The sequence below is a fragment of the Rhinolophus sinicus genome, chromosome 6 (genome assembly GCF_057876585.1).
Source record: "Rhinolophus sinicus isolate RSI-liver-muscle chromosome 6, RSI-T2T, whole genome shotgun sequence".
In the NCBI taxonomy this organism is placed as follows: Eukaryota; Metazoa; Chordata; class Mammalia; order Chiroptera; family Rhinolophidae; genus Rhinolophus; species Rhinolophus sinicus.
The window spans coordinates 42,640,881-42,668,815 of record NC_142506.1 but is presented as its reverse complement, the minus strand read 5'-3'; the positions used below and the strand labels follow the sequence as shown (position 1 = coordinate 42,668,815).

Here is a 27,935-nt window from a genome sequence, read left to right as displayed (position 1 = left end):
TTTCCATGGTATTTTGGAAGGTAAAATACTCAGAAATTCGGTAAGTTTGTTTCCTTAATGTTAGATTTTAAAAAAAATGAATTTGTACATGACATCAAAAAGTTAGAGAAAGCAGCTGAGAGAGCACAGACCTGTTTTTCATTTGGCCCCCATGAGGTCAGGACAAAGTCCCCCAGCAGAGGGCGCACTCTGAGGTTACTGCTCACGTAGGCCCAGCGCATCTCACACCACGTTCCAGAGGCGCCTCGTCAGTCAGCGTTAACCGCACTCCTCACCACGGGACACACACACGCTGAGGTGAACTAAACCAGGTGTGCCTGTCACTGCAGTGGGGGTGACACTCAGAACACATAACCGGGGCAGCCTCACTACCCTGGTGTCCCTGCTGAAGCATGACTGTCCCCTGGGTTAAGGAACAACACTGGTGCCACTAGCACACGCTGGGAAGTCACCTCCAACAGGACTGTGTAACAGAGGAGCATTTGCTTTCTAACACATGCTAGAGATCCAACTATACAATTGCAAGGTAAGAAACAACATAACCATTCTTGGCTGTGTAACATCTTTTAAGAAGTTCCCAATCATACAGTGACTATATAAATTAAAAATATATAGTCAGAGATGCATACTGAACTACTTTTGGGTAAAATGACAGATGCTATAGATGTGTCCGAATACTACAGCATACAAACTGGGGCAGAGGGAGCTAAAGTGAGGTTGCCACAGTGTAGACAGTTGTGGAAGCTGATACAATGTTATTTTCTCCATACTTGTGTATGTCTGAAAACCTCCATAAGGAAAAATTGAAAAGAACATAAATGCTACTTCAAAAGAAAAAATCACATTCCCCAATCACATTATTTTCTAGCAGCATGCAGTATTTCCTGACCTCAGAGCAACAGCCTGTCTTCTTGAGACTGGTAAGTTTCTGTGGCCACTCTGGCAAATTAATGGAACCCAAGGTAGGAGCTATGGGAACCTCAGATTTATGGCCAGTTGGTCAGAAGCACAGGTGACAACTCGGATTTACAACTGGCATCTGTGTCGGGCAGACTGAGTGCTGAACCTCTGGAATCTGATTGTGTCCAGGAGGCTGGCGTCAGAGCTGACCTGGGGGACGCCCAGCTGGTGTCTGCAGAATCATAGTTAGTTGGTGGCACTGGGAGCACTGTCTCAGTTTGGGAGCTGACCAAACTGTCTCCCCGCTTCACTCTTCCTAGAGGCCTTCATAAGAACCACCAGGGTTTGGTTCTCCAGCAACTTTTATTGGTCAAACAGTGTGGCATTGATATGCAGTACCTATGGTTTAATTAACAAGCTCATTTATAAACCAAGTTAACATTCATCTTATTTTAAAAATTCTTGCATTTGAATAAACTGGTGTGGTCGAATGGACATGCTCCTAGCCCATGCAAAAAGCTACTCAAAAGTGAACAGCTCACAAAACTGTCCTGAACGAGACACTGAGTGAATCATTCTTCCAGTGAGGTCCAAGGAGTAGCTCAGTCTGAGAATTTGCTTCATATTCTAACTTTTCAAAATAAAATACATGAGGATTTTTAAAGCAAATCAAAATAACTAAAACGATACACACTGACATTTTTCTCCAAGTTACTTCCAAGAGTTTGTGGTGCCATCATGCTCTGTTGATTAAAACAAAATGAGAACAAAAGCAGAGGCAGCTTCTGACAGACTGGTAGTGACATTTACCAATCGGTCTGCAGCTAAACCGTCCCAGTGGAAGAAAACATATAGGGTGAAGAATGCTTTTGAACCTTCAACCTTAAAGAATGCTATATTTCAACTTTAAAGAAAAGTTTTATACATACATGTACATACATACATATATATGTACATATATATATTCTGCATTGACATTTTAAAATATTAGAACAAGTCTTTGCAGAACAATATATATTATACTTCAACAGACCTCACATGAATTAAAAACATTTTGACTTGATAACTGTACTAAGGCATTTAAGTATTCGGCAAAAGCTATACAGAAATTTCTTAGTGGTGTCCTTTTAATACCGACTTGATTTAGTGGGTTTCCTTAAAATGAACACTAAACAATAAAAGGCTTAAAAAAGGGCAGTGATGCTATAATACCGAATTCCAGGAAAAGCACTGGAGCAACCAAGTGTTTTCTAGTAGGACTGGGCAGCTCACCATGGGCAGCGGACAGCAGCCCAGGCCATGAGGTCTGTCGTGTTTACCGACAGCTGAGCGCAGTCAGCTGCCCAGTGAGTGTGGCTACAGGTCCAGAGTCCTCAGTGCTGACCACAGCGCCTAACGGGGGAGGTTACATGGCCCGAACTGAGCTGGATGGAGATGCTCTAAAAATCAACAGAGTGCTGGACAGTGTCATGTTCATAGAAAAACCCCACTTCTGATTTTATTTTGGTATGTTACTACTGATGGGGTATTTCAGGTGTGGGTCACGTAAACACCTTGGGACTGTGGCAAATGGAATGAAGTAAGGACTGCACTGGCTGTCGATGCCAGAGTCTGAGTATCAGACCATAAATACACCAACCGTGCAATACAACCGGCGAGATTGAAGCACACCTCATGGTAACAGGCTTCAGTTCATATGATTAAAACAGTAAGAGACTGCGTTTAGTGCGACGCTCTGTCATTTCATACGTCAGGTACCGTGCTGTAGAGATGTGCTGGGCAGGGGTATATGCAGCACAGAGCCAGGATCGAAACCAAACGTGAAGGGGAATACGGAGCAGGGAACGTTCACAGACGTTGACGCAGCTAACGGTGGTGTCCACTGAAGCAGATTTAGTATGGGGTTCACTGGGCCACATCCAGCTTGTGTCACACCGCAAATTATTTTCTTTTCCACACAAAGACCTACTCCTGTGTGAAGTAGAAATAGATGGTGGCAGAAACTTCTTCAAGCTCCAACAATTGTGTCCCAAATACCACTATATGAACACCTAAAACACATTAAGAACAGTTTAGAAACACACATAGCCATAAATGTACAAATAGAGCTTACAGTCCCAAATGGAGTTAGTGAATACCTCCAACTTTTACTTAAGCTTATGCATAACTATTAGATAATGTTGACCACACATAAAAAGCTCACAGTGGTAAATGGGAAAGAAGAGGAAGCTTTAAGAAGTTAAAATCTCCGTTTGGAAATATTACAAATGAGCCTTCTATTTTAGCAACAGGCATGTTCATTTAGCCTTCAGTGAACCCCACCCCAGACAGACCTCTCCCCACACAAAGGCCAACTACCTCCATCACCCCATCAACTGCGGCCCTCTTTTTCTTCTGAGTGAGAGGGTAAGGATTTCTAGTAGCTGAAATTCTTTCAAGCACAACATCTAACTTTTTTCTTAAGTTCAGAAGGTTGGGTCTATTGTTTTGCTACTTGTTTTCTATTTCTCCCATCTGTTCTTTATTCCCTCTTCCCCTCTTTTTCTGCCTTCTTTGAATTACTTAGATTATGTTTTTTCAATTTTCTTCCATTTTAAGAATGGCTATTAAACCAAAATTCTTTGTTGTTTAAAAAAACCAATATTTTATTGGTTGCTTTAGGATTTTTTTTATTATTAGGACTTTATTTTTTCAGAGCAGTTTTAGATTCATAGCAAAATTGAAAGTATACAGATTTCCCATGTACCTCCCCTCTCCCCACTCCCCATCCTGACGCAGGGATGGCCTCCCCTACCATCAGCACCCCCACCGGATGCCATGCTTGTTACAACAATGGACCTGCAGTGACAGAACCACCGAGTCCGTAGCTGACATGAGGGGCATTCCTGGTGTTCCTTCTGTGGGTTTGGACAAACGTATAATGACATGTACCCACCTTTATACTGTCAAACACAGGAGTCTCACTGCCCTAAATGTCCCCTGTGCTCCACCTATTCACCTCTCTCTCCCCTCAATCTCCTGGGAACCCCTGATCTTTTTACTGTCGCCATGGTTTTGCCTTTTCCAGAATGTCATGTACCGGGAGTCACACAGTATGTAGCCTTCGCAGATTGGCTTCTTTCACTTAGTAACATGCATTTAAGGTTTCTCCATCTCTTTTCATGGCTCGATAGCTCATTTCTTTTTAGTGCTGAATAATATTCCATGGTCTGGATGGACCACGGTTATTTATCCATCACCTACTGGAGGGCATCTTGGTTACTCCCATATTTGGGCGATTGTGAATAGAGCTGCTGTAAACATCCACGCAAGCTTTGGTGTGGACATGTTTTCTACTCCTTTGGGTAAATACCAAGCAGTGAAATGCTGGATCATGTGGTAAGAATATGCATGGTTTTATGAGAAGCAGCTGCACCACGTGCGTCCCCACCAGTGATGACTGAGGGCTCCTGCTGTGCCACGTCCTTTGAGCCGTAGATGTGTTGTAGGGTATTTCACTGTTGTTTAATTTGCTCATTTCCCTGATGACGTATGATGTAGGGCATCTTTTGGCATCTTTTCATACACTTACTGCCATCTCTGCAGGGGTTTTATCAAGTTTTACATTTTACACTTAGGTCTATGGTCCATTTTGAGTGAATTTTTGTGAATGGTGGAAGATCTGTGTTTATGCTTTTGTTTTTTTTCTGCATGTGAATAGCCAGCTGTTCCAGAACCATTTTCTTTTTTAATACTTTTAAAAAAAATTTATTGGGGAATATTAGAGAACAGTGCATTTCTCCAGGGCCCATCAGCTCCAAGTCGTTGTCCTTCAATCTAGTTGTGGACGGCGCAGCTCAGCTCCAAGTCCAGTTGCCATTTTCAATCTTAGTTGCAGGGGGCGCAGCCCACCATCCCATGCGGGAATTGAACCAGCAACCTTTTTGCTGAGAGCTCATGCTCTAACCACTTGAGCCATCCAGCTGCCTCGCAGCACCATTTGTTGGAAAGACTGTCTTTGCTCCATTGTGCTGACTTGGTCCTTTGTCAAAGAGCAGTTGACTGTTCATGCGGGTGCATTTCTGAGCTCTCTGTTTTGTTCCTCTGATCATCTGTAGTCCTTTCACATTGACTACTGTTATATTGTCTAGAATTGGGGACTGACAGTTGCCAACTTTGTTCTTCTCCTTCAATATCGTGCTTGTTATTCTGGGTCTTTTGCCTCCACATAAACCTTAGAATCAGTTTGGTTTTCCTCATAGAGATTTTTAGTTGTATCTAAGTATTTCATTTTTTTGGATGTGAATAATGTGACTGGTGTGTTTTAACTTCAACATGCACTTGTTTATCGCTGACATGTAGAAAAGTGATTGATTTTTGCATATTAACCTTGTATCCTGCAACTGTGCTACACAATCATTTTATAGGAGTCTATGGAATCTCTTGGGTTTTCTATACATGAGGTCAGACAATTAAGTTCACGACCTCATCCTAGAAAAAGTGCTACATACCTCATTGCTGAATATCACTACGGTCATCTTCCAAGTACTCCCCTTGGGAAGCTATGCACCGATGCCAGTGCCTAGTCTACCCTTCAAAGCAATTTTGGAACTCTTTTTCTGGAATGGCCATCAGAGCTGTCATCATATTACCGTCGATGTCCTGAATGTCATCGAAATGTCTTCCTTTCAATATTTCCTTTATCTTCAGGTTAAAGAAAGAAGTCACTGGGGGCCAGACTAGGTGAGTAGAGAGTGTGTTCCAATATAGTTATTTGTTTACTGGCTAAAAACTCCCTCACAGACAGTGCTGTGTGAGCTGGTGCATTGTCGTGATGCAAGAGCCATGACCTGTTGGCAAAAAGCTCAGGTCATCTAACTTTTTCATGCAGCCTTTTCAACACTTCCAAATAGTAAACTTGGTTAACTGTTTGTCCAGTTGATACAAATTCATAATTGAATAATCCCTCTAATATCAAAAAAGGTTAGCAATATCGTTGCAACAAATTTGGGAACAAAACTGGCAGACCTCATAGATAATCATGTCGTCTATGAACAAGGACAGTTAATTTCTTTCTTCCCAGTCTGTATACCTTTTATTTCCCTTTGTTGTCTTACTGCATCAGCTTGAACCTCCAGTGTGATGTTGACAAGGGGTGGAGCCTTGAACCTGATATTAGTGTGAAAGCTTTAAGTTTCTCACCATTAAGAATGATGTTCTTGGGGCGGACGGGTGGCTCAGTTGGTTAGAGCGCGAGCTCTGGGGAACGGGGCTGCCGGTTCGATTCCCACATGGACCAGTAAGCTGCGCCCTCCACAACTAGAATGAAGTCAATGAGCTGCCGCTCAGCTCCCGGGTGGCCAGATGGCTCAGTTGGTTGGAGCGCAGGCTCTTAACCACAAGGCTGCCAGTTAGACTCCTTGACTCCCACAAGGGATGGTGGGCTCCGCCCCCTGCAACTAACAACGGCAACTGGACCTGGAGCTGAGCTGCGACCTCCACAACTAAGATTGAAAGGACAACAACTTGACTTGGAAAAGTCCCGGAAGTACACACTGTTCCCCAGTAAAGTCTTGTTCCCCTTCCCCAATAAAATCTTAAAAAAAAAAAAAAAAAAGATGTTCTTAGTAGTAGATTTTTTGGTAGATATTATTTATCAAGTTGAGGAAATTCCCCTCTATTCTTAGTTTACTGAGAATTTTCATTATGAATAGGCGTTAAGACTTTGTCAAATGATTTTCTGCATCTCTTGATATGACCATGACCTTTTTCCTGTAGCCTGATCATTTTGGAATGTTGAACCAGCCTTGATACCTGGGAGAAATCTCACTTGGAAGTGGTACACAGTTCTTTACATACATTGTTGGATTTGATTTGCTAATATGTTTTTGAGGATTTGTGCATCTCTGTTTATCTAGACTGGTCTGTAATTTTCTTTTCTTGTAATGTCTTTTTCTGATTTTGGAATTAGGATAATGTTGGCTTCATACAACGAGTTAGGAAGTGTTCCATGTGCTTTTGTCCTGTGAAAAGAGATTGTAGAAAATCGGTATAATTTCTTCCTTAAATGTTTGGTATAATTCACAAGTGAACCCATCTGGGCCTGGTGCTTCCTGTTTTGAAAGTTTATTAACTATTGGTTCAATTTCTTTAATAGATATAGGCCTATTCAAAGTGTCTATTTCTTTTTTTGTGTTTTGACAAATTCTGTCTTTCAAGGAATTGATCTATTTCATCTTGGTGATCAAACTTGTGGCCTTCGAATTGTCCCTGGTGTTCCTTTATGATCCCCTGTCCATGGGAGCTGCAGTGATGTTCCCTCTTTCACTTCTGATATTCGTAACTTGCATCTCTGTTGTTGTTGTTAATTAGCCTGGCTAGAGCCTTATTGATTTTATTGATCTTTTTCAAAGAACCAGCTTTGGTTTTGTTGATTTTTCTTTACTGACTTCTTAGCTTTAATTTCACTAATTTCTACTCTAATTCTTATCATTTCTTCTGCCTACATGAGATTTAATTTGTCCTTTTCTTTCTAGTTTTCTATCGTGTGCACTTAGGTGACTGTATCTAGATCTTTCTTCTTTTCTAATACACACATTCAATGCTATAAATATTCCCCTAAGCACTGTATTTCCCCAAAATTTTGACACGTTGTGTTTTGATTTTCATTTGGTGCAAAATATTTTTAAATTTTTCTCAAGATTTCTTTTTGACCCATGAGTTATTTAAAAATGGTTGTGTAATGTCCAAGTGTTTGGGGGCTTGCCAGCCATCTTTCTGTTACAGATTTCTAGTTTAATTCCATTGTGGTCTGAGAGCAGACACCATATGATTTGTGTTCTTTTAAATTTGTTTAGGTGTGCTTTACAGCCTGGAATGTGGTCTCTCATGGTGAATATTCTGTGAGGGCTTGAGAAGAATATGCGTGTTGAATATCTAACTTTTAACTACGGAACACCTCTCCTGTTCGTAACGTGGCTGCAGAAAGCAGCCAATGGCTCCCTGAGGGTGTGAAGCTCAGGCAGTGAACAGGGCACAGGACAGAGGGGCCGTAGACGCCGTGATGTGGGCCTACCTGGCGCTGCCTCGCTGCTTCTAACAACCGCACTCCTGGGCGCTTGGGGCCTGTGCACGACGCGGCGAGCGCAGCTGTCTCAAGGCCGCGTCTCCATACTGGATGCCCGAGCCCATTCTCTCCGGGTCCAGCTCACCTGAGGTATAAGCAAGTGTCTAAAAACAGGTCTATGTTTCTGTGATCCCCAAACTACATGAAGTGAAAAAAGCAAAGTGAAGAATACTGTGCATATACACCACATGTTTACTAAAGAAGAAAAATATACACATGTATGTTTGCTTACATAGGCATAAAGTCTCTTTGAAAGGACACATGAAGAGCTGATAATGATGGTTGACCGCAAGGAGTTCTAGAAGGCTGGGAAAGGAGAGGGGTGGTGATGGAGGCTGACCTCACTGTACCCTCTTGTACTTTTTGAATTTGGAATTAATGTGACTATATCACGTATACAAAGGTAAATCAGTTTAAAATTAAACTACAAAGAGCATTTCTCACTTATCAGACTGCTAAAAACCCCAGTATGCTAATCTACCCAGTGGGCAGGGCTCCAGTGAGAGGGGCACCTTCATGCACTACTAGTGGGTGAGAAATTGCTACAAGCCTGACAGAAGGCTTGACAGCCTCTGCCTATTTTGACCCAGCAATTCCAATTCTGGGAACTTATCCTACACATACAGTCACACATGTGAAATGATATATAGAAGTTATTTACTGCAGCATTATTTGTGGCAGCAAAATACTGGCAACAACCCAAATGTGCAAAGTAGACTGGTTAAATTATGGCAGTAACACAATTGAATATTGTGCACGCACACACACACACACACTCTCTGGGTGTATACGTACATTAGCATATGTGCGTGTACACCAGAGTCTCCACATACTGATTTGCAATGATCTGTGGGCAGTTAAGTGCAACGTGCAGCTGTACTTAACTTGTGTTAGTCGGGGAGGAAATAATAGTTTGTGAGTCACATGAATACCCTGCCTACTTCGAAAAGGAAGAACTGCTGAAGAATTCTAATTTGCAGCCTTATAGTTTCTCACCTAGATGTAATTATGATTTTGATGATCTCAGAAGAAATATATCTTGAAAGTTTTATGAGTCAATTCCTGCGAACTGACCTATGGCCGCAATACTAAAGTAGCAAGGGAATTAAAGTAAACCTCATTTGAGTTTAATAATACACAACACCAGTCAATTTTAATAACTATTTGTTATAGTCTTTAAAAATAAGTTTTTCTACCAAGTTCAGTAAAATATTTTTTTTGGTTTTCATATCAAAAACAAACAAGCAAACAAACAAACAAAACCCAACCAAAGAAGGATAAGTGCCTCTGCTCGGGCTCTGTCTGACGCATGGTCCCTCCGGCACCTGGACCCATGCCCTCTCAGTGGTCGTCTCTCCTGCCCTCCCTCCTTCACCTCTGCCTTTCTTTCTCGGCATTTACACTTCTGCACACGCCAAAGCTTCTTTAAATGGACCTTTGTGCGCTACTGTACAATTCCTCCTCCACAGACACTGTTTTCTTACCTCATCCTCATTCCTCAGTTGCTACCTGTTTTCTACCTTCATAATTCCACTGGAACTGTTCCCGACAAGGACCCATGACTGCCCGCAGCCCACCCCAGTGGGTATTTTGCCCCTTGGTTCTTAGCTCCTGAGACTCCGCTACACGTGGTAACAAGCAGTCCTTGACTGGATGCTGGCTGACATGACACCCACTCTCCCCAGCTCTCTGCATACGGCTCCCACCACTTCCTGCATGTCCCCTGCAGTCCCCCTCTTCTGGTCATCTGCCCCTCTCACTCTCAGCTGCTCTCTGATCACATTCCTGCTAGAGTTTCAACTGTTCTCTTAAGTTGATGGCTCCCAAAAGTGTACCGTCAGCCTAGAATTGTCCGCAGACTTTACTGGATAATACCATGTGCTGCTGCAAAGGGGACACAGGCCAAAGAGCATCATCTTTATTCCCTTGAACCGGCTTATCCTCTGGCTTCGTGGCATCTCTTGACCAAATCACCCAAGGGAGACATTAGGTAGTTATCCTGGTTCCTCCTCCTACCAGACTACTCAGATCAATCTAAGTCTCTACACTGCTACTTCCATGTCCTGTTAAAGCTCCAGTCAGCCATCTTTCACTCCGATCCCTCGAAAATGCCTACTTGGTATCCCGGCCTTTGCCTTGTCTCCCTTCAATCTGTACTGGACATGCCACCTACATACACGATTTGCCTCCAGTCACAATCTGACCGTACCACTCGCTGCTTCCCACCCCAAAGCAGTGGCTGTCACTCGTGGATGAACCTTAGAATGAATCACTGAGAGAGCTTTGAGAAATGTTGATGCCTAGGTGATACCTCAGCCCAATTAATCCAGCATCTCCAGAGGTGGGACCTGGGATTCTAATTTGTACACATCCCAGGTGATTCTAGGTACAGCCATGGCTGAGACTCAGTAACTCACAAGGGAAATCCCAGATCACTGATGATGACCACTGGCCTGGCCGCTGCCTCTCTTCTACCTTGTCTCTCGTCACGCCCTGCTGCTGCTTCCTGTTCCAGTAACTTCCACCCCACGCCCTCTGCAGCCTAACATTCTCCTCACACCCTCAGCCCACTCACGCTTCCTGCTTTGAGGTACTGAACTCAGTTAGCACTTCCTCTTGGAAGCCCTCCCTGACACCACCTCCAGGCCCTGGCTGGGTAGGTCCCCTTCTGTGTGACTCCAAATCCTGTGTACTCCTCAATTATTGCACTGACCGCCCTGTATTATAATTATCTTTTGACTGTCTCCCATCAGACAGCTCCATGAGGGTCCCATGGGGCAAGGGCTGTGATTCATTCGTTTTTGTACCCAGCATCTGACCAAGAGGAGGAATTCAGATATTTGAACGAGTCAATTAGTGGGTGAATGTCCGCATATAATTTGGTAATATTGAAATAAAAAATGAACTTTAATATATGACAACTATATAGTATTTTGTCAGCTGCCTAAATTAGGGTTATTTTAAATTTATTTTTACTGAAGCAACAAATACAACAATAATGGGACCGATTACTACTGAGGTCTGCTTAGTTAGCTTCCGACACAAATTCTCCACGGTACCCCCGTCTGCAACCACCACCATCACATGTAGCACCTGTAACCCCCACACCACCTAGCCCCCCAGCAGCACAGCTGCCCCCCCCGCCCCCACACAGCCTGGCCCAGCAGAGTTAGTGAGTGGCTGAGAAAGGGGACACAGGCCCATTCCCCCTTCTTTAAGGGCTAGATCAAGAAAGGGCCGTGGATCTGAAAGCACACCTGACAGGACGCCGTGACTGCCCACCCTCATCAATCAGTGGGACCCCGGAAGCAACCGTGAGAGGGGTGGGCTGGCTTTGCCCTCGGCACGTGGACGAAACCTCCAAACCCATGGTGGCGGGTGTACACAGAGTGTGCTCTGACCACTTACTCTTGGAAACACTGACGTGACACTACTGAGCAGAGTGAACTACGCCGAGGAAGGTTGTTAATGGAGTGTCTTTTACCTGATTCGATTTTGTTAAGGATTTTTCTGGCACACTGCACAAAGGCCTCTTCCACGTTCTCCCCCGTCAGCGCACTTGTTTCCAGGAACATCAGCTCTGAAATGACAACAACAAAGCATGGAGTCATTGAAATGACTCGGTTACTAACAGCACCTCTCAGAGTAGCAGGCCAAGTGGAATATGTTACTTAAAACCATGTACTCCTGTAAATATCAGATCAATGAATGTCAATCTATATTTTTAATGTGAGAAGCATTCGAATCTTTTCTGAAAAGTATTAGGATCCTGTGCCAGCACTTAATCTGTGAACAGACAAAGCAAACACCAAAGCTTGGTGAGGACACAGGCTGGTGGAAGTGGCCAGCCGTGGACATCAGACAAAGCAGTGACTTCCATCTCCTAATAAGCTTCCTGTCCCCCCAGATACAACCTACAAGTGTTCCCATTTTGGGGGGGTTACACTGCAGTCTGTCATTCTGACCACTACCCAGCAGGAAGACAGGCAGCCCTGGCCCTTGGGGACAAAGCACACTTGTAAAAGGGAGGTGCCTTAAGTGACACCTGAATTCTTTTTGAGCTTTAACATCCTAAGCCTCTGTATTTCTAAGGAGCTTATTTATAAACGCATGATGGCTTATGTTTTTCTCAGATGTTCATTTTCTTAGCAGAAAGCCAGTCAATTTGTAAGGTTATAATTTGGTGCTTCTAGAGTCCAACTGAAAATCGATATTAGGATATTTTAGTTCTTGGTTGGTTCTAGAAATTAAAGTTATTTAAAATGTCTGAATTTCTATCATACTGTTATCTATAAGCAACCGTTAATTTTCCGTGCCGATCTCATGTATTCTACATGGACACTCAGAGAAGTTTCAAAGGCATCCATAACCAAAGACTTTAATGTACGTAAGATAAAGCTGCCAGGCCCAACATTTCTTCCACTGCTTCTCTTTCTAAGTAGATCTAATATTTTTCAGATCTACATAGCTTCAAATTACATAAAAAGATCACATCATCTGATTAGGGCCTTCAAACATTATCATTATCAACGTCGCCGTAAACCGAGGCCCCAGATGGAACAGTCGTCATAGAACATCAGTACGTTCACTTTGATCATTATAGTAACTTTCGCAGGCAGAATGTAATATTGTGAAAATATGCTAAATAAGTCTCAATTTATAGTAAACAATTGGAACGTTCTACATTTCCTAAATATAGTTTAATCTTAAAACTCCAATAGCTGTTTTACATTGAACATTGTGTCATTACCCCCACATCTGTCACTGAAAGTCAGTAATAGATAAAAGGTCACTTGCCGTTTTCTTGCGCAAATCTGGAGGCTTCTAAGAAAGTGACTTCCCGGTCTGCATCCAGATCCCTTTTGTTCCCACACAGAACAATGACAATGCTCTGACTGGCTAGCATCCGGGCATCTGTTAACCAATTAGTAAGCGCATTGTAGGTTTCTCGGCTGCGTGACAGAAGATTGTGAAAACGATACATGTATTTTATAAAACCGGCAACTCTTTCTGGTAATTCACACCTACTCACACTGCCTGCCACATGTCAGGGTCATGCCAGCACCTTTCAGGTAACTCAGGTAACCTGCACACCCCAGTATACCCCACACCCACATGTTTGCTGTGGTTGGTTTCCAGGAAAATGGACAGCAAGTCAGGTGTTCTGCTGTTTTCTGTCTGCCCTCCAAGGTGCCAAAGGAAGCAGAAGCTCCTTCACTCTGCAAGTATTTGTTAAGCTCTTGGTATGTGAGGCTTGCTGCTAAGCGAGATCCAAGCTCCCTACCACGCTTTAACAAGTCTGTGCAACAAGGTGGCGCTTTGTCTTCCAGGAACTCATCACACTGACTCTGTCTAAGGACTGTGACATGGGCTTTCTTATTAGCCCCATTTCCATGAGAAACCCGAGGCCCGGAGTCACACAGCAGCTGGTGGCAGAGCAGGGCCTGACCAAGTCCCAGACCTGCTGTCCTCAGTCCTCATACACCCAAGGACCACTCCTGTCCTGGCTCACAGCTTCACACTTGGGCAAGCACAGCCTTTCGCTGCCGGAAGAGGGGGGCCCAGCACTGCCCCTGGCACCTCGTGGCAACACCAGACAGGGTGTGTTTCACAGCAGCAGACACACCCTCTCAGGACGCTCTTACCCAGGAACCCCAGAGGACATGGCTTAAATGACAGGTGTTTAAGGCAGTGCGGCCCACACAGGCCAACGCTGTCTGACGGGGTCTCTGCGAGGACAGGCCAGTCCCAGAATCCCACTGTCCAGCACAGCAGTCACCGGCCGTGAGTGGCTCCTGAGCCCTGGAAACAGGTGCATGAGTCCAAGGAACCGAACTTTTAACATAACTTAATTGCCATGCGTTGGTGAGGGCCACACGGAGCACATGTGGACTCAGGCCCTCATGACATGCCCAGAGCCTGAGAGTAAGCACTTTAACCACTGGGAACCTCATGAGTATCACACCATCATCATCACCCCCATTCACAGACGAGGAAACTGTGCTGAGCATGTCACACAGCTGGTCACCTGGGACTGGGACCTGAAGCCAGGCCAGCTAATCCCAGCAGGTGCCCTCAGCTTTGGTCAACGTCAGCTCTGTCTGACAGTTTACCACAGGTAGAGCTTGCCTCTGTGAACCCTAAGGAAAATGTCATGGCACCCTGTTAAGAAGGTAATGAGGCTGCTTATCTATGGAGACCCTGACAAACACACTTCTTTACATGGCAGTCATGGCAGGGGCCGGCTCAGAGCCTCTAGGACCTGAATGGAAGGGCTGAGGGGCTTCCTGCGGCCCAGACCCAGCCATGCTGCCGCTGGACACACTGCCACAGGTGCTGTCAGCCAGCCAGGACCGCAGGGGCTGCATTACCTGGTGATGTCATAGACGAGTAGGGCCCCAGCTGCGCCTCTGTAGTAACTTCTTGTCACAGACCTGAAAGAGTTACAGGCTTTTACTTCCAACCCATCGCCACCCTTGCCCACCTTCTCATACAAAAGGGGCATTTTTGCTTTGGCAATCACAGCACAGGGACAGATGTTGCTTTAAAAGAAATGATTCCAAGACATCTATGTATATACATGAGGAAACCATGTCACAGAAGGGACGGCAGGTGGGGGCACTGGGCTGGGACAAGTGGATTCCCTGAAAAGTGGACGAAGCTCTCCACAGAACCTTCAGCACCTCTGGGAACTGACAAGGGTGAGAGGTCGGAGGCGGGGAGGGCATCCCAAAGCTGGGGTGGCACCAAGCGCTCCGTAGCCCCTCTCTCCCACTTGTGGGGGATGGACTCCACTTCTTCGCGGGCAAAGGGCGGTCCTGGGACAGAACCATGAGTGGGGGCCCATGCGGCCCGGTTGCTGACAAGGAACTGTGCGCCGGGCGCCACTCAGTCTTTTCACGTCCGGGGATTTCTGTCCCGGGAACACGACCTCTCGGCATCATCGGCCTCCCTTCGCATTAGGTTTCCCACAAATAAAGTCTTCCCTGGTAGCTCAGGTCATAGACGACAGGACATGCCGTGCAGGCCCTGGCGCTCCCCACGCTACCGCACGGGGACTCCCGCCGGCCGCCCCCTCTCCACCTCCAGGCCGCGCCCAGACCCACACTCCACCGCAGCAGCCTGTCCAGGTCACGCAATATTCTCGCGGCGGGATCCAGGCGACTTTCTGCGCGTTCCCAGCGCCTCCTCTCACCAGCGCTTGGTCTCCTCCAACTCTGGGTGATTGTCTTCCCATCTGCTGGGGGGCGCCGCAGTCCCCAGGCTGGTCCTGTTCTCTTCTATGAATGCTCTTGACCCAAATTCCATCGTCACCTCAGAGGACTTCTGCATGATCCAGGCGTTACCCCAGCATCTCCACCTGATGCCTAACAACACACTTAACATTCATAGAGCTCTGGTCCGCACCCTCCATGTCCATCCCGGGGGTAGGGGACAGCGGCACCGCCGTTACACTGCAGGAATGCGTCCTCCACACCTCCCTGCGTCAGCTTCATGCTGCACATGGCAGGCCCCGTCTCACTGACTACACCAGCACCGTCCTAACCAAACCACCAGGCCTCTGCCAGGCCCTCTAGGTGCCTGTAGCTGCTGTCCCCACTGCCGTGCATGTCCCTCAGTCCATCCTTCAGAGCAACCGGACTCCTTCAAGTCTCCAAGGCCTGCTGCGCTCAGGGCTGGAGATGAGGTCCGCCGTGGGGCCTCTGTACCGAAGCACCATCGGAACTCCTCCCCCACCCCCGACAGTCGGTCGGGGAGCACACGGAGGTGCTGGGAGGGTGCCCCAGACCACACACCTTGTCATGCACCTCCTCCCTTTGGCTGTCCCTGGAGTGCATCCTTTATGAAAACACTGGTTAACAGTGAATACAGCGCTTTCCTATCCTGTGAGTTGTTCCAATGAGTTATGAAGCCTGGGGGACAGGTCATGGAAAGCCCTGATTTTGTGGTTTGCTGGGCACCCATTTGTGGTCTGACCTGGGGGCAGTTTTGTGGGACTGAACCCTTTGCCAGTTCAGTGCTGACCCCAGGTAGTGTCAGACTGAATGGAATTGTTGGACACAGAGGTGTGGAGAATTGGAGAACTGACATGGAAAAATCACACTTGGTGTCAGAAAACAGGCACCACAGAAATGAACAGCACCTACCTTTGGGGGATAAATGGTGGAACTTACAAAACACAAACAGAATCGCTCATTATTACTTTAATATTGTGAAAAGGGCGGCTCTTTTTAAATTTACTTTTTAGCTCTCAAACTCCAAAGGCAGGTCTTAGATTGCTTTGAGAAACGGCAGACAGGATCTGGTTGTTAGGCTTCCCCAGACGGCCTCTTGCAGGAGGGCGTGAGGGAGGCCTCTTCCACATACATTAAGAGGCAATGTTTTAGCTCCAGCAGGCACCTCGTTTCTAGAGAAAGCAGTATCTGAGAGTTCTTCTCAAGATGAAACACATCAACATCTATTTCTTGATTTATTTTACACTCTATTTTGACACATGGTTTCTTAAATAAATTATTCAGGCATACAAATTTAAGCATACTTTTTTAAGATATAAATTTTTTTTTCAAGTAATTTAAAACAAATACATGCACACAGTTTTAAAGTAAAATATTGCTAAGAGGCTGGAAATGCACCAGCAGTATCTGCTGCCCCACTCCTTCCTGCGAACGCTGCACCCCAAGGTACGCTCCTTAAGAGAGCACCTGTTGAACATCTGTGTGCTAGACAATACCCTGGGTTCTGGAGGAACAAACACAATACAGAAAAACCCTTACTTGGATGAATCTTTCTGGTTTTGCTTCCATATTTCTATGAAATGCTCAGGAAACTGTCTGAATTACTAATTTTAGAGCTTATTGCCTTCCTGCTTTGATCAGGGGGTCTTCAGCTCACGCCCCCTCCCCCACTCTTCTCCTCAGACCTCTGCCTTTCGCAGGTGACACCACATGACACTTCCTGTTGCTCCCCCAGGATGCGTCCTGTCGGGCTGACTTCATCTTCCTCTTTCTGGGTTTACTCCCTTGTGTTGATAAAGTACAACCTCCTGAAGTTTCTAAGAAAGAATCTGTGAAAGATAACCCCCACCCTTTTGCATATCTGAAGGTATTCTGATCTTACTCTCACATAACTGATAGCTCAGTTAGGTTTACAATTTTAGGTTGGGAAAGAATTTTTCATACTGTTTGGAAGGCAACAGATCAGTCTCTTCTAGCTCCCAAACGCTCCCGTAGAACGGTCCAGCACAACTCCCATTTCCAACCCTTTGTATGTGGCTGTTTTCCCTCTTGGAGTCTTTCTGTATCTTCACTTCATCCCTGTGCTCTGAAATTCCACATGACATGACCTGGCTGGGTCCTTTCCCGTTCACTTGTTTGTACTTGGCGTAGGTAGGCTAACACATCTGGAATTCCTTCCTTCAGTGGAAAGTTTACTTTGATCATTCTTCTGCTCTTTCATTAGTCAGGCATCAGAACTCCTGGATAAATTCTGTACGATTCTTTATGTTGTCTCTCCTCTTTTCATCTCAAATTTCTTGTTTAACTTTCTAGAAGATCACAACTCTATTTAATACATTATTTTGACTGCTCTTTTTAAAATATAATTTTGTTCTTATTACTTGAATACAATCTCTGCTCTTATTTCTGAGGATATGGGAGTTTTAGTGGTTTTGCCTATTCCTGGAACACTCCTATTTTCTTTATTTTGGGTTCTTTTATTTTAGAAATGTTCTTCAAATGCCTGGTGGTCCTTTATACTCAAGAGCAAGGAATACTCGTAAACAAGTCTCCTAAAAGCAGCTCTTTATGTGTGGGCTGGAGGCCTCCCTGTAATACAGATGGCTCCACAGAGGCTGGGCCGTTTCACTGGGAAACCCAAAGGTCAGGACATCAGGCTTTTCTCTCCCAGCAACTCACTATCCGTAGAGAAGGAACGCTTCTCCTTCCTGACAAATACACACCTGTGCGACGCACACACCCGTGAGACACACACACCTGGCCACCAAAAATTTGGGAGACGTGTGGGAAGGAGGTTAGTGCTCCCTGACCTTCACTCGGACGGTTTCGCTCTCCAACCTGGCAGGGTCCCTGCCCTGTGGGCCTGACAGCCCTGACTATGCGCACCAGGAGCACTAGCCCCGCCCCCTGCGGAGCCGGATGCCTCCAAACTCGGACCTTTCCTGGGACTGAGCAGCAGGAATCGGCTTCCTGCTCACTGGCCTTCCTGTTACAAGTGCATAAGATGTAGCGGTCTCTGCTTTAGTCAGTCACTGTGCCGTCTGCCCACTGCTGTCTTTAACATGTTTTTTTGAAATCTCTTAATCACAATTAAGCACTTTCCCTTTTTTTAAAAGTTATGTTACAGTTATTTCAGTGGGGATTTGGGGGTGAGAAGACATAAAAGTATGAATTGAACCCATCATGTGTAATCAGTGCTTTCAGAAGAATGATCGTGACTAAAAATGGTTACAGTGCTTTTGAAGCCAAGTTATTGAGCATTTAAACCATAATATATATCTGACTTTAATTAAGTGAAATGCTTGCGGGGGAAGTATATTTAACCGAATTCTGAAACTGAGTTATCTGTTCTGTTTTGACTTCGTGTATGTGTTCAAAAAGTGTAACTAAAATATTAACCATCTTTGCGTTAGTAGTTACAGAACGTGAACATGCGACCCTATTGGCAATGACGGGGTCATCATTTGAGCATCAATTATGACTGTTGTGTAAGCAAAGTGTGGAGAGAATGTTTTATGGAATGTATTCTAGTTCATGTAAAACAACACAAAACCCCTTAAAAATTCTTTTTTAAAGTGACATATAGAGAACTTGTTTGTGTTCTCGCTGGGCCCTGGATGCAAGGGCAGGCGGCACGCGTACGCCACGTCCTCCTGCCGTGCTCACTGACTCCACTAGTAAATCAGCCTAAATCACGAGCATCGCACGCTGCAGACTTCTATGCAGTCGTTAGTAAAGGGGGCTGCAGGGACAGAAATGGACTTTTAGATGGTCTTAAATCCTGCAGAGGTGGGGTTTCTACAATCTGTGAGAGGGGGGTTGGGGGGTTATATATATTAAGAGAATGTAAGTGATTATTTCAAATCCAGTTTTCCAAGGTTTTTTATTAAGTTAGAGAAAAGCTACCTGAATCGTTCTTGGCCTGCTGTGTCCCAGATCTGTAACTTCACATATTTACCACCAACATTTATTATCTTGGAACCAAATTCCACTCCTATTGTATGATTTGAGTCATCTTTGACTGAAAAAGAAAAAGAACAAGACATTTAATTTTAGAACATGAAGGAAACTGGCCTCAGATGTGAACAAGCAACACGAAGCTTAAGCGCTGACCCGCGGCAACGGCACTTCCTTCAGCGCTCTTTTCTCTGCCAGTAGATGACGAGCGCTCATGTCTAGACAGAACCCACACAGTCCCTGCCCTCAGACACACAACACAGCTTTTTCTGAAAACTCCTAACACAGACCAGACATTTTGCAGCCTACGCGTGGAGGTGGCCATGCCACAAGAGCCATGTCCACTGCCATGTCAAGGCACCCACCCACAAACGGGCTGCAGAAAATACGCAGCACCATCCTCAAGGGCTCCCTGCCCAGGGACCGCTCTGCAACTCGGTCAGTAATGAGGTCGGGACAGTTTCAACTAGTTCAGTGGCTACTCTAAAGAAATAAAAGGGAAGGAAAAGCTCAAAAAAGAAATTTCATGGCCACCAAACAGTAAGGGAAAAAGAGGAAAAGAGAGTAAAAAAAACAAGCAAATCCCCAAAACAAAACTGTGCATATAATAGCTGCTGAGTTTTCATGAATGTTAGTACTATGTGGCAATAATGTGGAATGGATTTGTTAGAGACATCAACACTGTTGGAATGGGCAGGGAGTCAGGCAAAGTAAGTACTTTGCTCAACCCACCTGCAATAAGGGGTCTAGAAGAGAACATTTCTGTGATGATGAAAGGATAAAAACCATCACAGCTCTATAGTCCACTGACCAGTATATATTTATAACTGCGAGACAAAATTTAATTGTACTAGAAATCAGGGATGCCACATGACATTGTGTTTACTGTTTCCTGGGGATGTGGGAGGGTAAAAGGTTTTTGTGCCTTCACCTGACTGCCACTAAATAGACAAATTACTGTCCATAATTGTTTCCATCATTACAAAAGCAGTTTAAAGGGCCTTGCAAACCTACGGCCTTTTACAACAGGTTGGAATAAAACATTCAACCTCCCTTATCAGAACAGCAGAAGTCAATGGCAAAAGATGAGCTCTGTGAGCCTAACGAATTACTTGGTGACCACCCCAAGAACAGACACCAACTTGTCTACACCTGTTTCTTTACCAACAAAATAAAATTGATGACAACAACTGCTTTAACTATAATACAAGGCTACTGAGGACCAAATGCTATTAGTTTATCTAAAACGTACTGCCGGGGCTTTTGGGGCCACCTACTGTGCTGTCTCCACACAATCATACTGTGCTTTAGTACCTGGATAATGTTTAGTCCAATTAAATATATACTGAACAATGAACGATTGTAACACTGAAAGGCTAACTTAATAGAAACTCAGTCATGTTACTAAAAGTTTAATAACAAACTTTTAATGCTATTGTCAAATATTTTTAAAATATGACTTTTTTCCTGAAAAATATTCAGAAGTTTTGCTGTAAACAAAGCTAAGCAAGAGAGCAGTCTTCAAAGGAGACACATATTACACAGTGACCATTTGGTGCCACTTACATTTTTTTTCAATAAACTGATGGAGTAAGCAAGATTTGCCAGTGCCTGCATTTCCAATAACCAGGAACTTAAACAAAAAATCTGAAAAACAAAGAGAGACTATGAAAACGACTCGTAAACAGGAGCTATATACATCTATTCTTAGACTACGATTGTAAGATTTCATGAAATCTTATTAATATAACAGAAAAAAAAGTAACAATACTTTGTGAAAACATCATGTTGACTTACCTTTTCACCTGCTGGATACTTAGCCTACATGCTAATTCAGTGTTTTTTTAAACCATGCTCTTCGGACAATTTCCTTTGTTGTTGGAAGTTTGAAAACTACTCTTGTAATAAATAAAAATTGTCCCTTTGCTAGCCACTATTCAAAGAAATATGAATATACAGAACTAAGCAAAAACAGTCTAGAAATTTCAAGTGTTTTCTGTACAGAAAAAACAACCTGTTAGACTTACAGGCTTTGAGAAGTCCACTGCCTTGTTGTTTTAAAGAGGTATAAGTTTCCCCATTTGAAGATTTTTGTGGTCTTGCTTCTATTTCCTCATCTGTAACTTGTGGCAAGGAGTAACTTAAGCCAAGTTTGGGTCAGTATTCCAGATGTGAAATTTGTCTCATTCAGTGTAGAGAGAGCTCTTCATTTCTTCTTTACACAGAATAATTAATATATTTGGTTTGGGATATTATTTTCCATACAGTGGAAATAAAAGATTTCCAGACTGGAATTTGTTAATTCACATGATGCAGCATCAACGGCCCCACACTGCCTTGCTGACTCTTTGCCTTTTCTGTTTAGCCACACTTGACCTCCGCTCAGCTTAGGAGCTGCAGCACACGGACTCCCTCTCCCACCCTCCATGTCCATCCCGGCCCACCACGGCTCAGCCCCAGGTGCCAGATCGTTCTGTGTCCCGAGGCCCTCACTGGCCGCCCGAAACCGAGCCCTCTCGAGGCCTTGCTCTCCTCTCCCTCAGTTAAGGAGTAGTCTAGCTCTTTGCTGATGCTTGGTCCACAAATGTTTCCTAAGAACTACATTCACCATCACTGAAAGATTATTCAACCTCTCATGATTTTCAAATGGTTACAGGCAATTAAACTTATAGAATAGTGCTATTAGAATTGTTAGCATTTAAAAATACTACCAGTTTTATGCTTCTCACTGCACGTTTTAAAAGCATGCCACATCCATGCTTGTAGCAGCATTATTCACAGTAGCCAAAAGATGAAAGCAACCCAAGTGTCCATCGGCAGATAAACAAAATGTGGTCTATACACACAATAGAGTATTATTCAGCCTTAAAAAGGAAGGACATTCTGACAGGGCTACCACATTGACAATCCTTGAGGAGATTATGCCAAATAAAATAGGCCAGTCGCAAAAGGATAAATATTGTGGGATTCCATTATATGAGGTACCTGGAGTCATCAAACGCATAGAGACAGAGAGTAGAGTGGTAGTGCCAGGAGCTGGGGGGATGCAAAACTGGGAGTTGGTGTTTAATGAATACGAGTGTCAGTCTGGGAAGATGAACAAGTTCTGGCGCTAGTGGTAGGGACGGTGGTGGGGACGGTGGTGAGGATAGTTGTACAACACTGTGAATGTGCTCAATGCCACTGAACTGCAGATTTAAAATCGGTTCAGATGACAAATCTTACGTTTCATATAGATTACTACACCCACAAAAAAGAAAACATGCTGAGTCTAATCACTTCCATTGAACAGTTTTACCCTAGAAATCAAAGGGAATATGGTTAAGATTGCCAGGTGAGAATGAAAATACTGGTATTTCTCAAACTTGTCCAATATCCTCTTCTATTTAAGAAATAAAACCCAATACATTGTGTAAGTTGTGTTGTGTACAGAAGCTGAGAACCAGGTAAAGAGACTGTCAATATCTAAGTTTTGAGAGAGAAAAGATTTTGTATATACAGATTCAAATGTTTCATATGTACGTAGAAAAACGAATCTAACAAATCCATGTAATCCTGGAACTTAAACTCACATGTCTAAGCACAGACTTTGGCTAGCTGTTTGTCCCATCATTATTTTCTGCTCTGGAAGCTTTGTTGAAATCTACACTGTTATGGTGACTGCTGTTTGCACCATGGCTTCAACAGGCAAAACGGCAGCCAACTGAACGGCGCCTTGCTGAACAAAGGTAAGCAAGACGTGTGATTTACTTACGTAAAAGGGTTTCACTCCTCCCACAAACTCTTCATATTCTGAACCTTATAGCTTCAACAGGTAAAAATCTATACTTAAATAGAAAACCCTTCTATTTGAAAACCTTTTTGGGTCAAACACCTAGAAATACTGGATAAAAATATACCACATTAAAAAAAAAAAGCATAACTGAGCTTTTAGGAAAGAAAATCTCTAGATACTTAGAACAGAGAGGAAATGGGAAAAAAAGCAGTAGAGGGCCCAGGTGGGAGGCTTTCAGTGTTGAGTTTTAATCCCTGAGTGGGACAGGTACAAGAGCTTGTGCCCACGTGAAGGAGCAAGCAGAGAGCTCAATGTGAGTTCTCGGCCAGACCCGACGTGAAAGGGGAGGCTGTAGAAAAGATCCACTCACTAGCTCAGGAAAACAAGGAGCCTTCTCCGACTCCGCCTGGCCTCTCAGCAGAACGGGAAAAACATTCCCCTGTGAAGATTAATCATAAGCTGGTACCACCGGTGGGTGTGAAATTCAAATTTAAATAACCATGTGGACAATAAACCTCCACGTCAAGAAACTAACAATAAAAATGGCTCTAGAAAGTGACATTACTGGTATGCCTGGAAGAAGCCAATGTACATCAGTCTGGTAGGACACACCGTCAACCCCACACGCACAGGATTCCCACACGCAGCTCCTGTGCAGACGAGCTCACAGCCCCAAATTACAAAACACTCAAGGATATGAGCCACCACGATGAGTCAGCAACCTGCAGACTGATCACACTTTCAAGAATCTGATTTAAAAAAAAAAAAGATCCTGATAAGGTATACCCATGATGATTAATACCATAAAAAAGAACTGAATTCATAAAAGAATAAGATGATATAAAAGAATAGGTTGACTTCTAGAAATAAAAATTGCAGTCATTATAATTAAATAGTTGATGGGTTAAAGAGCAAAACTGAGGAGAAAAATTAGTGAACTGGAATAGAGACTGGAGAAAATTACCAGGAGGCAGAAGAGCGAGTTGAAGAGAGAAAATATGAGAGCTTCAGAAATATGGAAGACTGAAAGAAAAGGTCCATAGGTCTAATAGGTATTTTGGGATGAAAACATAGAAAATGAGGTAGAGAGCCAATACTAAAAGAAATAATTGCTGAGAATTTTACAAAATTAAAATTAAAGGAATTGTAAGAATTAAAAATAACTATGAAAAGGATAAATAAGAATAAATCCACATTTAAACACACCATCACAGTGAAACTGGAGGACAAAGGCAAAGACTATAAAAGCAATCAGAAAGAAAGGAAAAATTCCCTACAAAGAAACTAGGTTCTTTAACTGCAAAGGTCAGAAAATAATGTGATATTATCTTCACAGTGTTAGGGATAGGAGCACAAAAACCGCCTAATGTAGAGTTTGATGTGCAAAAATTTTAATCCTTCATGCCAATGTGGATTTCTGCTTCCAAGAAAATGGAGTTAGAAGTACTTCTCTCTGTTCCTCTTGCTCAGTACAACTTAAACCCCTACACATTATGTATGAAAGAAACACAAGAAGACTTTGAAAAAAGTAGAGAAGACAGACGGGCCAGGGACTTGGGGGTTGGAGCAATGACATAGAGATGCGTCCCTTAGCTTTTCCTTTTGCCTTATACAGTCTAGACTTGGAGATGAGCAACCTGGCAACCTGGAAATGGCAATGGGTACAGATTTTTAAAAGCCCCAACAAAAGCCTGTTCTCTAGCCACAGGACCCAGAAAGGACAACCTAGGAAGAGAAAAAACTTGTATACAATAACTGCTCTACTCCAGCCAAACACCACAGGAAAAACTGTGGACTTGCTCCCACCCCCACCAGCAAAGACTGAGTGAAGAGCCTAGAATTCCACCCTGTCAAGGCTGTAATGAGGTTTTCCAACCTCATTACAGCAGGGTGGTGTCAGAGAAGACCAAATACAGCGCTGGGACTCTCATTCCTGTCCCCACCATGTTGTCAGTGCAGACCATTGTGGTGGTGGTGTGGGAGGTGCAGGACACCAGAGCTCTCATCCCTACCCAGCAATGACAAGAAGTACTCCCTCCACCTAAACGTCAATGGAAGCTGCACAGGGAATCTGGGCTTCTACCTCCACCTGGCAGTAATGAGGCAGGCCCAAGAGTGAGAGCCAGTTAAACCAAAGACTTAAATAAATAAGGTCTCATAATACAAAAATTTCCAGGTTTCTATTGAAAATCCGTCATCATATCAAGAACCAGGAAAATCTCAAACTTAAAGAAAAAAGATATACAATAGATTCCAATGCCAAGATGACAGAAATGTTAGAAATACCTGACAAAGATTTTAAAGCAGCCATCATAAAAGTGCTTTAACAAGCAATACAAACATGGCTGAAACAAATAAAAAATAGAAATCTTCATCAAAAAAAAAGTCTCACGAAAGAAATAGAAGATATAAAGAAGAACTAAATGGAAATTTTATAATTAAAAAACAAATAACTGAAATATAACGATCAGTGGATGGGCTCACAACGAAATGGAAGGGACAGAAGAAATGATCAGTGAAATGGACAACAAAACAAAAGAAAATATCCAATCTGAACAACAAAGAGAAAATACGAGGTCTGACAATTAAGTTTTTGAACTTGCCACCGTGCGCCTACATTGGCAGCACTGCACCAACAGCTCAGTAAGGTTTCATAACCTTGGTATATCAGTGTCTCACAACTGTGTTCGTGTCGACGTGTGGAGGCGTCCTGCTGAGTGGCTTTCATTATTGTTGTCTGTGTTTTTGTGTGCCGTCGTGAGAATGTCTGAGCTTGAATTAGAGCAATGAACAAACATTAAATTTCTTGCTACACTAGGCAAGAGTGGAAGTGAAATCAGGGACATGTTAGTCCAAGTTTATGGGGATGATACCATGAAGAAAATGGCAGTGTACAAATGGACTAAACGTTTTTCTGAGGGGAAAGAATGTATCACTGATGAAGAGAGATCAAGGTGGCCAGTAATGAGCAGAACGATGAAAACATTGCAAAAATTCGTCAAATTGTTGTCAAAATCATTGGCTGACTGTAAGAAGCATAGCAGATCAAGTAAACATTGACAGAGAAACAGTTAGGAAAATCTTAGCTGAAAATCTTGGCATGAGAAAGGAGAGCGCAAAAATGGTCCCGAAGGAGCTCACCGATGAACAAAAGCAAAGAAGAGTTGAAGTTTGCCAAGACCTTGTGGAGAGGCAAGATGATGTTTTGGGCCATGTAATCACAGGTAATGAAACATGGGTGTACCAATATGACCCTGAAACAAAATGTCAAAGTGCACAATGGAAGTCAGCCAATTTTCCACAACCAAAAAAGTTCCGTGAGTCCAAATCAAGAGTCAAAATGATGTTGCCAACCTTTTTTGATGTCAGAGGGATTATTCATTATGAATTTGTACAAACTGGACAAACAGTTAACCAGGTTTACTATTTGGAAGTGCTGAAAAGGCTGTGTGAAAAAGTTAGATGACCTGAACTTTTGGCCAACAATTCATGGCTCTTGCATCATGACAATGCACCAGCTCACACAGCACTGTCTGTAAGGGAGTTTTTAGCCAGTAAACAAATAACTGGGGCAGACAGGTGGCTCAGCTGGTTAGAGAGCGAGCTCTGGGCAACGGGGCTGCTGGTTCGATTCCCACATGGGCCAGCGAGCTGTGCCCTCCACAACTAGAATGAAGTCAACGAGCTGCCGCTCAGTCATGGGTGGCCAGATGGCTCAGTTGGTTGGAGTGTGGCTCTCAACCACAAGGTTGCCGGTTCAACTCCTTGACTCCCCGCAAGGGATGGTGGGTTGCACCCCCCGCAACTAAGACTGAACACAGCACCTTGGGCTGAGCTGCCACTGAGCTCCCGAATGGCTCAGTTGGTTGGAGCACATCCTCTCAACCACAAGGTTGCTGGTTTGACTCCTGCAAGGGATGGTGGGCTGCGCCCCCTGCAACTAAGCTTGAAAGGACAACATCTTGACTTGGAAAAGTCCTAGAAGTACACACTGTTCTCCAATAAAGCCCTGTTCCCCTTCCCCAATAAAATCTTAAAAAAAAAAAAGAACAAGAAAAAAGAAAAAAATAACTGTATTGGAACACCCTCCCTACTCTTCTGATCTGGTCCCCAATGACTTCTTTCTTTACCAGAAGATAAAGGAAACATTGAAGGGAAAACGTTATGATGCCATTCAGGACATCAAGGGTAATACAACGACAGCTCTGACAGCCATTCCAGAAAAAGAGTTCCAAAATTGCTTTGAAAGGTGGACTAGGCGCTGTCATCAGTGCATAGCTTCCCAAGGGGAGTACTTCAAGGGTGACCGTAGTGATATTCAGCAATGAGGTATGTAGCACTTTTTCTAGGATGAGTTAGCAAACTAAATTGTCAGACCTCATGGACTGAAAATATATGAATACAGACTCCTAGACCTCTGTGACTATAAAAAAGATCTAACATCCATATCATTGGATCAGAGAAAGAGAGGACAAGAGGATGGGGTTGCAAAAGTGCTCAAAGAAATAATAGCTGAAAACTTTCTAAAATTGGCAAGGGATATAAACCCAGACTTGAAGAGCTGAGTGAATCCAAAAGAGGATAATCCAAATAAATCCACGCCATGACACATCATAATTAAGCTCCTGAAAACTAAAAACAAAGAAAAAAATTTTGAAAGCAGCCAGAGAAAAATGATACCTTACAGGGGAAAAAAAACCAATCCAAATGACACATTTCTCATCAGCAACCAGAGGCCAGAAGGAAATGGAACAATAGTTTTCAAGGGCTGAAAGAAAAGAACTTTCAATCCAGAATCACATATCTAGTGAAAATATCCTTCTAGAATGCAGGAGAATCTAGACATTCTCAGAAGGAAAAAAAAAAAAAACCACTAACAGGATTTGTCACCAAGAACCCTACCCAAAAGAATGGCTAAAGGAAGGTCTCTAAACAGAAGGGAAATGATAAAAGGAACCCTGGA

General features: G+C 43.7%; 1 protein-coding gene across 4 annotated transcripts in view; it reads right to left on the bottom strand.

Annotated features, from left to right (window-relative positions):
- Nucleotides 1-1,244: 1,244 nt before the first annotated feature.
- The window catches only part of RAB4A (RAB4A, member RAS oncogene family), a 38,183-nt gene continuing 11,492 nt past the window's right edge, over nucleotides 1,245-27,935 (bottom strand). The window contains exons 2-8 of one of the 4 annotated variants that reach the window (XM_019754777.3): nucleotides 20,764-20,844; nucleotides 19,147-19,261; nucleotides 14,377-14,439; nucleotides 12,803-12,957; nucleotides 11,490-11,585; nucleotides 7,955-8,090; nucleotides 1,245-2,951 (exon numbers count right to left, since the gene is read on the bottom strand). In XM_019754777.3, the coding sequence (XP_019610336.1) occupies nucleotides 7,975-8,090; nucleotides 11,490-11,585; nucleotides 12,803-12,957; nucleotides 14,377-14,439; nucleotides 19,147-19,261; nucleotides 20,764-20,844 (626 nt within the window). In that variant the 3' untranslated portion in view covers nucleotides 1,245-2,951; nucleotides 7,955-7,974. Of the gene's footprint in view, nucleotides 2,952-4,618; nucleotides 6,903-7,954; nucleotides 8,091-11,489; nucleotides 11,586-12,802; nucleotides 12,958-14,376; nucleotides 14,440-19,146; nucleotides 19,262-20,763; nucleotides 20,845-27,935 lie in introns of those variants that run through there. The other 3 variants (XM_019754779.3, XM_019754778.3, XM_074316420.2) reach the window with 3 other exon arrangements.